We start from the raw sequence: 13,726 nt of genomic DNA on the forward strand, positions 1-13,726 counted from the left end.
TAATAGCAATAATAAGTTATATATATAACTTATTATTAACCTTCACAAACGTGGAAACGTAGTATATATGCAAGCTGAGCCAAAAGTCTTGACAGCTGAAAAGTCTGTATTTTACACCTGTTAGAGTAGCAATAATAAGTTATATATAACTTTTCAGCTGTCAAGACTTTTGGCTCAGCTTGCATATATACTACGTTTCCACGTTTGTGAAGGTGAATATAAAAATCAGTGGATATTTAGTCTTGTTACAGACAATTACAAAGGTGGCCCGGCCTTTTGCTTCCGTAAATGTCGTCGGGCACTTGTGACCCGATCACTTTCGCCGCTATACAGCATAGGCAGAGTTGGAACCCCCGTTAATATAATATGCTAGATTATAGGGTTACCATATTTTAAATGTTACTGTTCTTGCATGTATCTTTGCATAACTTTGAAGATTGGGTACTTTCTGGTCCAGGGCACCATTCTGGCTCGGGCCGCGTCTTTGGCAGTACCAGATTAAATATTAATATACGTCCCTGCTTTGAGGACAAAGTCTTTTTCGGTAATCTCAACGGTCGTACTGCGAACCTGTCCTTGACAGACAGGCTTTTGTGCGTGTTTCTCGGGTGTGTTAAATATTAATTAAATATCCCAAAATTGTTTTCAATTGAACGTCAATTTCTAAAATAAGATCTCGGTTATCGCCCGTACGACCTTCGCGAACCTTCTGAGCAGTAATGATTTTCTCCATGACTGCTCGATTCTGTATTGTGATGCCGATTAGCAGAGTCATATTCAGCGACAACAACTTCAAGATAAAACAAAAACGCGCTTCATCAAAGGATTTTTTCTGCCGGTTTCCGCTGCTCCGTTTCCAGCAACCCCGGCTGTTTGATGTCATTGTTCGATACTATTGAATAAACGTGCGTTCTAGTATGCTAAGTAAATCATACAAAACATGAGCCCCTTTTGATCTATCTAGTCCAGCGTTCTTGACTGTAGAGCTGGCCTTTTAGCGCTTTTAAAAACGGGTCGGCGAAAGCAGTGATGCGAATCCGTCTTTTATGCCGTTGACAACTTCTCGAAACGAACCGTATTACAAGGCAGAAGAATGGCTTCGCCATGCCATTCTTCTAGGGTGAGGCTCACTTGACCATCATCCACCTTGTCCAATAACAATGTCATGCTAACTTATCTGATCCCCAGACGGGTCTCCTCTTACCTTTATGAAATATTACTTTGTTAGTGCCGCTGCTGTTGGTGTTCGCCATAACAGACACACGAACCAATGCAATATCTTCCCCCGTCGCTGCCAAACGCATAGAGATTGCCAACAACTGAAACTGACTTAAGCAAAGACGCCACTGAGGGCAGTGTTGATATCAAGCAAACAAGTCTTCTAGTCGACCGCTATTTTAATATAGGTCGTCATTGCATGATTTCTCTGGATGGTTGGATGGAAGGATAGATGAATGAATGAATGAAACGAGCGAAACCCTTATTATCTCGACCAGCTTTAACGAAGGATTCGTAAAACGCATTTAGTTACTTACGTAGGTTTCCACTGGATTGTATTTACGGACAAAGTTTTTAACAATTACACTTCTAATATAGTTACAAATACAGTTTGGCAGCGTTTCGCATGGGGATCGCGAACTAGTTCTGAAGTTTGAAGAAAAGTTCTGAAGGGAAAAATTAGCTGTGGTTCGTCTCAAGTAAGGTTTTATTAAAAACTGATTTTTCTCTTTAGGTGGAGATAGGCCTTGCGCGAAGACAATTCGTTGTTATGGTACCTAATAATGATTTTTTTCCACATACAAGTAGACTAACCATTAAGGGTCAAATTAGAGAAACGATAGGTTTTAAATGCCTTCTAGAAATATATCAGGCCTAATAGACGCAAGCTGCTTATTCACGACCAGTTAACAAGTATTGGTATAGTCGAACAACTGTGGTGCTGAGGATGAAGAGTCAATCAAATAAGAAACAGTATTATCAGAGTCGTTTGGGAAAACTAGATCTGTTGACGGCTTTTTCCAGCAACTGATCGGAAAGATAAATGGCGTTTTACACAATATGCCCAAAACAAAAAAAAAAATACGAATACATGCAACACACACAAGAATGTAACACAACAAATTACTGACTCAAGCGTCTCAGTCTGTTATAACTAACACAATGGCTCTGTCAAATTTCTGGTTTGAGGGACTGCAACTTCACAGCCGACAACGAATCAGTCAAGCAGAGTCTCAGGTGAAAAGGGTTGATTCCGCGTTGTACTAATACTTTTTTGAAATCTATAATCCATTGGTTAGTTTCAGAAATTCTAACTAACTCTTACGGCAAGAGGTGATGTGACGATAAGCATTGTCGTGACCTTAATCATTTTGCTTCGGACATGAGATCGAAAAAAACGTTGCCTTCTCAGCGATATTGTTGTTATTATTATTATTAGTTCGAACAGCTTTTTCCTGCTCTGACAATGCCAACGACCTATTACAACAATGTGAAGGCACATGGCCATGTCTTGCCTAGACAAACGAATTGAGCAGTTATTTTACGCGAGCCTCACGCTAACGGAACGTCGCTGGTAGAGCAGCGGCCGTTTCAGATGGGTGGGTTACTAAAGTGCTGTAATATATTAACTCTGAAACGCAGTTAGGTAGTTGGGCTCTCAATCGCTTCTTTCGAATGCGTCACCGCGGCCCTTTTTGTTCTTGCTGTTCGACATTATTCTTGCTATTCGGGTTACAGAGTCCCGGTCAGTTGCTGGCCGGAATTCTATTGAAATATGCCTAAAAGGGTGTGACGGCTCTGGATGTACCAGTCAAGGCTTGCTGATGCTGCTGCGATTTGAGCTTCGCTACTTGGCAGTTAACACAAATACTTAACTACAATTTAAGCTATGGTGCCATGACAAAGGGTATGAAGCAGGGATTTCCAAAGGACCTGTGTAAGTGAGGTTTAAAAGGGGCTCCTTCGGATGAGTATCCGGTCATTGTTTACTTTGTTGTTTTTTTGCCAGGGATACATCTGAGATATTCTGACCCTTATTGAACTTTGCTGGTTCGTCACTCATAATCTTGATGTTAGCGTCGCACTGCGTTCCTACAAACACGCACACTATGGACAAAGCTTGCAGATTTTCACACAGGAAAATCAGATACTGAATTTAGAGGCTTGTGTCTGTATTACTCCTCAAACTTATTTTTTTAAAATAACATTTGTATTACTTATCGATTTGCACGTAAGTTACACAAACGTTAATTTATTATAAATAAAAAAATGTCATAGCTCCAAAATAAAGAAACTTGAAAACCCGGATGGATTCCTATACCATTTTCGCATATATATATATATACATATATATATATGTGTGTCCACAAGCTTAACTTAGCAAGAGGCAAGAGCAGCTGTGTACCGTTTTCATTGCAATGGCGATGTACTTAAAGATGGCGACTAACCTTTCAGGAGGAGTTTGATGTTGACAGCTTCGTCGAGCGGCTTGCACGCCAGGCCCTTGGCGGAGAAACACTCGAAACGAATAACGACATTCGTGTCCTGAGGCAAACGTTCGAGCATGCGATAGGGGAACTCACCCAAGAATTCCAATTCAGGGAGCGCACCATCAGCAGATACGAAGAGGTGGGGTTCTGTACAAAGTCACTCACTGTATTCATTTGATAAATGAATGGGTTTTCTTGTCAGTGGCGGTTAACACTATCTGTACTGATGGTTGAAAAGTGAATTCATTAAAACAGGTTCAATAGAATGAACGCATAGCTCGGTAAGATGAATGGTGAAGACAACGTCGATGGCCATTGCAGTGAAGACGATAGTATCAATACTTCCTCTGTGCGATTTATTTTCCTCAGTTTACCCTCAGTAAATCACTTCACACCACTCGTTGCACGTTATATACAATCAGCCCGTAAACTGTACGGAGATCATCGCTCGAACTTCGAAATCATGTTGTACGTGGGTTAACTTAAATGTTGTACGTATCTCGTTGCCAAAAAGAATCATCTCGTGCTAAAGGTAGTTTTCGTAATAAAGTAATGCTGCGTAATATTCAACCCTTTTTAGAGATGCTCCAAAATCGAATCAACGTTCCATAGACGAACCGAGGAACTACTGGCTCAGCAGAAGGCCACCCGTCAAAGATACAAGCACGCAAAACGTCAAGTAGACCATATCGTCGCTACGGTAGCTTTACAGTTATTGAATAGTATTATTTGTGTTCATAGAACATAACTAAGAACAAGTAAAATTAATATAGTTTTTGTCTTCTATTTGAATGCATTTAGCCCTGTAGAACGTTTAGGCTCAAATAGGGCATCCTTAAACCCACTTTGAAGTACGTATCTTTTTACGCTTTTTTTTAGACGTCGTACCTTGGTGAAATGCTTGAAGGGCACGATTATCCGCGGAGTCGGCTCCTTGAAGCTGAATCATTGGTGGCTCAATTTGAAGCCATTCTCTCCGGCGATTTGAATTCTGCTAGGAAGGATGCAAATGACGCTTCGCATAAGGGTGTTTCGGATCATGCTCACAACGTCCTCAAACTTCACTTGGCCGCAAGCGAGTTGATGTCTAGTCGTTACAACGACGCTAAACAAAAGATAGCGGATGAATACTCGAAGGTGCATAGTCTCGTAACATATTCAGGAAGCAGCTACAATAGAAGAAAGTTATATTTGGTAGACCGGTTACGGAGAAGCAGCGGCTTAGATTGGGTGCTAGTTTTTTTTTCTAACAGTTAATAAATTATTGCGTCAAACGTTCACTGGCAACGATTGGTTAGCTTAAAAGTAGAAGAAGAGCTTAAAAAGAATAGGAATATCTAAGAATTATAGGATCTGTTCTCATCTGCATGAAACCCAAATAAACGAATTGGGTAATTATAAATATGAAAAAAGTCTTAATGAATTAACCCCTTCTGAATTGTAACTGTATGGATTTTTCAGGTTGAAGCAGAGCTACTAGCCGAACTTTCCACTGCTCAACGCTATGGAGATACGGCAAAAATGAAAGAAATTGTCGGTCTCATGAGCAATTTTCGTGGCTATGGAGCCTGTGTAGATCAGTTCATTTTGAACGCCCAAAAAAAGGCATTTATCCACCCAGATGTGTTTCAGGATGTTATGCCGTTAACTCGAAAGGTAGCAAACCTCGTTCAAAAGGTCAGTCGCCATTTGAACTGCTAATTTCTGTTCTTAATACTAGTGGGTATTCAGTTCATCCACGCTAAGGCCTTAAGTATCTCCTTAACAATAACCTTAATTGTATGTTTTGGTTTTCAATTTAATATTGTTGGTGATTCACATAAAATTATTAAAGATAACCTCTAACATTATCTTTCGTTTAGGTGTTTCCTTACCCCGAATGTGTGATGGGCAAGTTTGTCTTGCATACACTGAGCGTCCGTATTGCCAATCATGTTACTGGACAAATGCAGTTGTCCAAAGATGATTTTACATCAACGACTGCTCGCCAGCTACATCTAGCCAGAATGGCCCAGCTCTACACGAAAACCCGCCGTCTGTGCGAGGAACTTCAGGAAGAGATCCCTATGGATATTGCCACAAAAAACCAACTTCGGAAAGTGCCAAAAGAGCTCTTTCAACCCTATATTCGCACGTATCAAGCGTTGGAATATAGGTACACATCGCTTCCACAGGACGCTCGTGTGTCCCAGCGGAAGTCATTAGATTCCAGCTGGCATATTTTAGGGCCTATATATATTCAATAGCATTACAACAATAACTATGCGATTAGGTTATGTCGGTTTGGGTAGACGCCACATAAAAAGCTAATGAATGTTAATCTGGGCCTTGGAACTCTTTTAGCTGTATGAGGACCCGATTGGATGAACTTATTCGTGCGTACTACCAATCGATTGGTCACTTACGAAAGTCGACTACACCATCACCTCTGCGCGACTTTCGTCGAGGAATTCAGTCGAAAATTGCCCCCATGGCGGCCACAATTATCAATGTCGCACCATCCGTTAAAGACTATGGAGGAGAAACCTTCATTTGTGAAACCTTGGCCGTCAATATGTTACAGGTAAGAATAATGCGTGCCTGTCCTACCTAGGAAGGCCGCCGAAATCGATCAGTTTCGTAAGGCTTACTAAAATGGTATCCTGTCGATTCAAACTGCTTTTCAAAGGGTTTCACTATCTAATATATCTTGTTTATTTCGTAGGAACTACGTGAGTCGTTTGAACGCACATCACTGATTCTTCGAGGATCAGATTGTGGCCGTCAGGCACTAGCCCTGTGGGAACTATTCTTGCACAAGTTCGTCCGGGAACATTTGCTCTATGGGGTCCATCTTGGCATCAAAACGATTCCTGTGTCACAAGACCACAACCAGGAGCCAAAACAGCATTTCCTACGGAGTGTTTACCAGACCAACGCTATATTCCATTTGGTGGAGAACACTTTCTACGAAGAAATCCTCCCACTTCTGTCCGGTACGGCTGAAGAAGGCAGGGCTCTTCGGGCAAAAAGGGAGTCACAATCAGCGTTAGAGGAGTCAATTAGGATCGGTTTGAAAAGATCGATTAAGTCGTACACTGCGTGGATAAGGGTACTTTTAGAGAAACAAAAGTACAACGAATTCTTAGATCATCAGACCAGTCCTACGGCCAGAAAAGTGATCATGTACACGCGAAACTGCATCACTGCATTTGACGAATCCCTTGACGGCCAAAATCAACGGCAAGTAATGTTTGAGTTTGGTCGACGTTTCCATAAAGCGCTTTTGAGCAATATCCGGCGTTTCCGTTATTCGCATAATGCCGGCCTGGGCCTTCTATGCGACATCACCGAGTACCGCACCATCATAGCCCAGCTGCAGCTACCAATCATGATCGAGGTTTTTGACACGCTGTACAAGTTGTGCAATCTACTTATTGTCCCTGCAGAAAATCTGTTGGGCATTCTTCACGGCGACGCCATGTCCCGGATAGACGCCCACGTAGCACGGGAATTTATTCAGCTTCGAGAGGATTGTCGATCGCACAAGCTGCTCGCCGTACTCTTTCCAGAAGCCGGTGGATAGTGTAAGGCCGGAGGGCGGGAGGAGCCAAGTACTAATGACCTTCAACGTTTTCAGGCTCAAGATCAAAAGCTGGATCCTCAATGCCCTCCACGCGTTCCATTTGGGAATGCTCTTAAGATTGGCATGGCGCGCTGCCAACTCGCCTGGTTTGGCTGTTCTGTATTCGGATGTTATGCTCAAACGACAGTTGTTGACTCGTTGGTGTCGCTTGATAGAACTGACATCGGCGAAAGCGTCGTGAAGAGGCGTCATCGTGGAGAAATACATTTTCGACCATGGCTTAAAATGGCAACAGATTAAGGTTATTCAGAGGCTATTGCCAATGGATAACACTGCTTAGAATAGCAGCTCGAAAAGCTAGTTTTGAACGAATTACAAAATGTAAACGCGCATCCGCTGAAATCTCTTGGAAGGAAAGTTGCGTTAAGTTAAGCAAACTCTATACTGCTAGCTAGGGCCTCGTAAGGAGCTAACGGAAGTACTGATACTGGAATAGTGTAACACAACAAAGCATACCAAAGAAATGCCTTAGTACTTAATGAGCTACACAGGCGTACACTACATTTTGTGGTTGTCTTTAAGAAGGAGAAGATCCCAAGATCCGTTTTGTTTCTCGGTTCTGGCATGATTAATGCAGCTTGTCTGTCAAAAGATAACAGTTCTGTATCCGTATCATACTTCGTCACGCACGCAAGTTTTCAATGAACGCATGCAAAGGACGGAAACGTGATGCAGAAGACAAACAAGAGCTCAAGTGCTAGCAGTCTCACTGTCCGAACTCGATGTTGTACCGAGTACTTTACATTCTAGCAACCTTTTTAGATAAGCCCAGTGGTGTTGTTGCACAAGAATTTGCCATAGTATATATATATATATATATATATATATATATGTATCTGTTACCTATATTCTATATAATACAAGACAGGCCAACAATAGCGGACTGTGATAGTAAATGTGTATAAAACAATGCAGTTATCTCTACGTGCCTCTTTGCAAATGATATCAATAAAGCAAGAGTAGTGCTTATCTAAGAAATTATGTTTATTCTTGCAAATATGTGACAATAATATACAGCACAAATCATCAGCACATAGTTGAATTGATCTCTTTGTTTGTATGGGAACTTTTGTAAAGTTAGCGTTTATATAGGCTAGAATCGTTGCGACACGCCAAACTGATAATGAATCACAATGTATGCTAACGTTAGCATCTTAACAAGATTGCCTCTCAACTGACTATATAAACGTACGCGACCTGAACATATAATCCATTACGTTTTCACCGTACGCAACCGTCGGATTGCTATTAGATTCCATAAATGTACGTAATTCATGTTGAAAGTATTCTGGTTATGGCAATGTGTGTTAACTAAGATAAGTCGTTAGCGATATCTTTCAGTTAGGTGCTCCAGCATCCTACCAAGGCCGTTGGGTTCTATACGGTCATATTGCCGGCCGTCGATGTAGTGCATCATAGAGGTGATAAACTAAAACATAGCACTCATAACACTTTACGGCAGCACGGAACATTATGAGTAACGTTCCGTGCTTTCTGGTTCGCTGGTTCGACCGACTGTTTTGAACTTATCATCGACTGGCATTCCTTTTGCTAGATTTTTAGTGCTCCGCTCTGACTACCAGTCTGCAACGTGCCCTGGGCGAGAATGAATCTCTCGCATCTAAGCCTCTAACGATTACCGCTTCAAAGAATGATAAACTAAGATAGATATATATGCATTATTCTACTACTATTAATATTGATATCTTGGTTAGTTTATCTGCTGCATCAGTTCGCATAGATTTTTTGCGTCGGCCTATTTTATAGTTTTTAATTTACCGAAGCATCATTAGCCCTAACGCATGCCTGCACGTTTGTGCAGGCGTTCTTCAGACGTCATTCAGATACTACTGTCGGATAAAAGATCGGATAAAAGAAACGTTGTGCCGCTGTAACACTTCATCCCTTTCGAGTATTTGCGCATAATGGTAGTAACAGCAAGAACGTTAATCGCTTAAACCGTCGTACAAAGCTTTTTATAAAGTCTTCTACTAACGACGGACATCTTAATTGTTTGTACCCCAAAGCACCAACATAAGAAGGTAAGATAAAAGATAGAAGAAATTAACGACAGTTTCTATTTCGCTCGTATGTCTCTGAGAGATCCAAATAAGCTTTGCCTAACCAGTTGAATCATTCAATTTCTGTCCTACAATGAAATCCAGCGTTAATTCCCTTTGTCTGATGATTTATATCAATCGCATGCCTGTCGTCCGCCTTGAAGCTAAGGAGAGGCCCGTTTAAGTAGAAATTCGGTGTATAGACGGAAAACAGCTGCTTCTATGATTCTCATGTCTTAGTAATCGCATAGTAAATGTTTCACTTATACCCTTAGGAGCTTTCAAACCCTGATTTTGGACAAGCTTCGTACTGACCAAAGCCCAGCGGGGCTAGCAGATATTGTCAGCCCAAGAGAATATTTTGTAGGAGAAAATGACACAACTACTAATATTACTTTGCCATTAAGACGAGTACATGTTATTCTCGCATAAAATCCAGTCGGGAAGAACATGCTATTAACCTAAAGGTAAACATATTTTTTGAATATTCATCTCTTAGTTGTATCATGAATCTATCTCGTTTCGTCTATTCGTCGTTTAGTAGACGTACTTCATTACAGACCCAATACTTCATTGCAGAGGTCTGTTTGTAAGGGACATATACAAAACACAGTTAGCATGTACATACGTGTATGCCGTGTTTGTTTTTCGTTCGTTATTGTCATCCTCAGTATACTGGTACGACTCGCTCGTAGGAATAACATGTACTTTTTTTATATTCTGGTTGCTTCATGATACATAACAGTGCATATTCCTTCCTCTTAAGGCATCTTGTCATCTTGTTTCAGACCCATATCGTAGCGTCTTTAAAATAGATATAGGAACTATGACACCAAAGAAGTTGATAGTGAATTGTTGTCGCACAGAAAATACCGCGCTGTCGACGTTTTCTAACAACTGCTATTTGTTACAATGCTTCCTTTTAACCTTGAAATATTACCGTACGTGTGCTTATTACAAAATGGCAATGTAGTCCATTTGACTATAGGTACTTAAGGAAGAAGAAGACACGCATCGCTTGAATAGCTAGATCACCCTGTTCGTACTTAGTATCACGTTGTCTCATACAGAAAGGCATAGTGTTAAAATAAATATTCCATGTAATTTGGTATTTTTCCGTCTAGCATCGTTTATTTCCTATCATGTATCAAACGCGCATATAAATATAGTTGAAAGGGCAAATGAGATTTGCGTTGGAACAAGCCTGTCAAGCTGATTTTGTTGACTTACGCAGTGTTCAACAGTATCTGCTTATTGCAGACTAACCGTTATGTGCGGCAAACGTTCCGTACGTGGGCAGGGCAACCTGAGAACGTAACGCAATCATCGTTCGTTACTATTGCTAATTGAAGAACCCATATTATGATTTTTTTCTTGCCAGGACACAATCTGAGCAGAGAATGTTCACTCTTACGTTAAAGGCCAATATCTGCGATAATCAAAACAGATATTATTTAAATTACATTGTCCGAAAATTATCCATAATCATTAAACTTGAAACTTAATCCTTGTTGTAGTTGGACTTGAAGAGAAAAAAGCGGTTCAATAAACGTCACAGCAAAGCGAGTGTGAATTGTACACACTTGTCTTTTTCACCAGTCATTCTTTACTATATAGCAAAATATCCAGCAGTGCTGCCAGGCGCTGCTTCTTACGCCTGGCCCCCAACTGGAAGCAAAGCATGTCCATGCTCGATCTCAAGCGCGGATTACTTCACATCGCCAGTACAACCATCCATGCAGCCCAAGTTTTCCAGTTAATATTTTCACGGGACAGAGGAACTCTTCGTGCATGAATGATCACTGTCAGCGTGTGTTGAACAATTCTTTAGGTGTGAGCTAGACTATATGGGTATGATTGCGTATGGAAGCAGTCGACTCACTAAATCCATAGATTTTGGGGGGTAAACTCGCCTGGCTCAACACATGCCAGTCAGTTGTAACTACTGAAATATGACTTCATGCATGCAAAACGAATCTGTCTAATGCTAATCTTACCTGACTATTGATCGTCTGCACCTGAGGACGTTCAGCAACAAGGAGCGGCTGTTCAACATGGGGCGGCGCAAAGGGACCATACTTCAGTGCGGCATCGAAGCCCGAGATTGCGGTGGATCCGATGTAAACATCATTGGGGTTCTTGGACTCGGTTCCGAGTTCATCTGTGGTGACGTCGGCCCTATAGCCGTTCTCATCAGCTACATATCTGACTACACGAATTCGACCATTGCCGAGATTGATTGAATATTCGCCCTCGACTCGACCTTGCTCGTCCCGCTTCTCGATGTGTCCATGCGAGCCATTCGTGTCGTCCAGCTGATAGCCATACTCATACGGCCGTAAAGATTCAGCGGTAACAGCCGAACGGTAAAGGCCTGGACGCCCTTGCCCGATCTGCTGTTGGTCAAGTCGCAGCTGATTCTGACACGCGACCGCGTTAACCAGCGCCAGAAGCAGGAGTTTCTAAAATGTTGATTTATTATTGCCACTAATTAAATTTCACTCTTCTGAATGCTGTATTTTCACAGAGGGTCATGGATAGCGCATACAATTGTAAGTCGTACGTATTCAAGAGACATAATGTAAGCTCGACAAAACCAAGGTGGCCTACCTGGATCCAGTTGAATCATTCAGTTGAAAAATCGTACATGTTCAGAGCTATTACAAGCCAAAAAGCAACAAATTGGCTTATATAAACATACATGCAGGCTACAGACTTCTTAAGGAAAGCTTAATGAATGACCTAAATGTTTAGTTTGCCTAAAAACATTTTGATCATTAGGGCGATGAACACGCAACAGCTTTAATGGCTGGTTATCTTGCAATTCGAGCTATGACCGCGAAGAGGTCAGTATTAAAAATATCAAAGTTTTAGTCTCTTCTTAGTGCAACGTAACGTATCAATCCAAGTACTATGTTTTACCTTCATGATTAAACTAGCTTGGTAGACGATTAGAGTGTCGCTAACAGCAGTTTATATACTACGGCGTCTAACTAGCACGTCTCTCCTTCTGATCAGCTAGATGCACGAAACCCTTTCTTATTGTAGCAACCCTTGTGTGCGCATCATGTCGGGACGGGTTGTCTCGAAGGACCTTGACTTCTACCTTGATTTGTCAAAGACAACGCCACGGCAGCAATGCTGATGAAGTTAAAGATAAACAAACCCCCAAGTCGACAAAACGGCAACGAGCTTGTTACCGTGGGATAGAACAGTTTGCCTAAGCGTCACCAGTTCAAGATGGAGAAGAGAGAGAGAGAAGCCAGTGGATGCTATTTAAATTTTTTCGCCACGAGCAGACGACAAGAGCGACAGCAACAGCGCCTACATCCGTTGAAGCGGGTCTCCCCAGAGGCAACGTGGCTCTCTTCGTGTTTGTAGGCACGCAGCTACCAAATAGAGACGGACGTATTTATGGCAGCTATGAAAAACAGAAGGTTGTTGCTCGGATCTAATCCAGAGCCTATTTATCTCGGTTCTCAATCGTTTAACGATAGCGTTGGCGGTCACGGCGATGACGATCCAAACGGCTTGCTATCCGAACCGCTGCTGCGTGTTTATGTGCTACGATAGATGCAAACGATGTTTAACTACAGAATCTAGGAGCGGTCCTAGAAAAGACCGACGAGTAGACGGAACGCGACGTTTCAGCGATTGATGCGACCGCTGATCAATGGCAGGAACCGCGACAAATACTATACGGATAAAAATCGATTGAGCCAGGGACGAACCTGTTTTAACCAGGCGTCATCTGGACTTGCAGAGCACGCAATGAAGATAGTTGCCCGGGTTCGAATCTACTTAATTATTAAGCATTTCACTACGCAGTAGGTTCTACGTTAGGTCTCGCATTTGGGGATCAAGGGGAAGCGGATACAGAGACGTGATCGTCGGACATATTGAAGCTAGCCTTACTGTGGACTAATGCAATCGTAAATCAGCCCATAGGGCGGTATCTCCAGACAGTTAATACTGTAGGGTCATAAATTTTAGCCCAAGTTTATGCGGTTTCGAACATGCAAATCTCTCAATAGATTGATCTAATAATACTGTCTGCAGAGACTGCATTCTGTAGCTTGTAAAATGCGCAGAGTGCCTGTGTACTCGGTTTACCCTTTTTGATGTAGCTTTTGCAAAATATGAAATATCACATATTGATGATAGGAAAATATAAAGTGCGACGTTTTTATGCATTATGTGTACCTCTGTCGATTATTGCTAAGTTGAGGCCTCTCAAAGCTAATTTTTGCTGAAGCCATACTTCATTAGACGGCCTCATTCGCTCTATTCATACCTCCTTCACCTACCTCATTCTATCAGTCAGGAGCGAATGAGGCGTAGATTATACTCAGGCATTGTTAAATCAAGAAATCGTACGGATGAATTTAGTCCGTCGCACTTGGTGGTGACGCATTACCCTGTCCATCACAATAAGCGGTATCTAATTTTATGCACTAATTGGTAAAGGAAGTCATTTTTCAACTCCTTCGTCTTATTCTAAAGACTTTTGCTTATAATATTGCTTTTTTATCAGATCAAATCTGCCTTGCCCT

The 13,726-nt window shown here is 41.7% G+C and overlaps 2 protein-coding genes across 9 annotated transcripts in view; one reads left to right on the top strand and one right to left on the bottom strand.

The window, feature by feature from the left end:
* LOC111246325 (exocyst complex component 5-like) overlaps positions 1-8,091 on the top strand; it is a 22,374-nt gene extending 14,283 nt beyond the window's left edge. For 6 of the 8 annotated variants that reach the window (XM_022795756.2, XM_022795750.2, XM_022795753.2 and 3 more), the window contains exons 3-9: positions 3,454-3,627; positions 4,069-4,188; positions 4,368-4,625; positions 4,950-5,165; positions 5,351-5,643; positions 5,832-6,051; positions 6,193-8,091. In XM_022795756.2, coding sequence (XP_022651491.1) covers positions 3,454-3,627; positions 4,069-4,188; positions 4,368-4,625; positions 4,950-5,165; positions 5,351-5,643; positions 5,832-6,051; positions 6,193-7,053 — 2,142 coding nt within the window. In that variant the 3' untranslated portion in view covers positions 7,054-8,091. Of the gene's footprint in view, positions 1-3,453; positions 3,628-3,857; positions 3,957-4,068; positions 4,189-4,367; positions 4,626-4,949; positions 5,166-5,350; positions 5,644-5,831; positions 6,052-6,192 lie in introns of those variants that run through there. The other 2 variants (XM_022795758.2, XM_086983637.1) reach the window with 2 other exon arrangements.
* A 2,186-nt stretch (positions 8,092-10,277) lies between these two features.
* Positions 10,278-12,252, bottom strand: LOC111246560 (cuticle protein 14-like). The gene is made up of 3 exons (XM_086983673.1): positions 12,096-12,252; positions 11,171-11,635; positions 10,278-10,479 (listed from the first exon to the last, which is right to left on the bottom strand). The coding sequence occupies exons 1-3, from the start codon at positions 12,099-12,101 to the stop codon at positions 10,435-10,437; spliced, it is 516 nt and encodes a 171-aa protein (XP_086839799.1). The 5' UTR covers positions 12,102-12,252; the 3' UTR covers positions 10,278-10,434.
* Between the last annotated feature and the right edge of the window lie 1,474 nt (positions 12,253-13,726).

The sequence above is a fragment of the Varroa destructor genome, unplaced genomic scaffold, assembly GCF_002443255.2.
Source record: "Varroa destructor unplaced genomic scaffold, Vdes_3.0 BEIS01000003.1, whole genome shotgun sequence".
In the NCBI taxonomy this organism is placed as follows: domain Eukaryota; kingdom Metazoa; phylum Arthropoda; class Arachnida; order Mesostigmata; family Varroidae; genus Varroa; species Varroa destructor.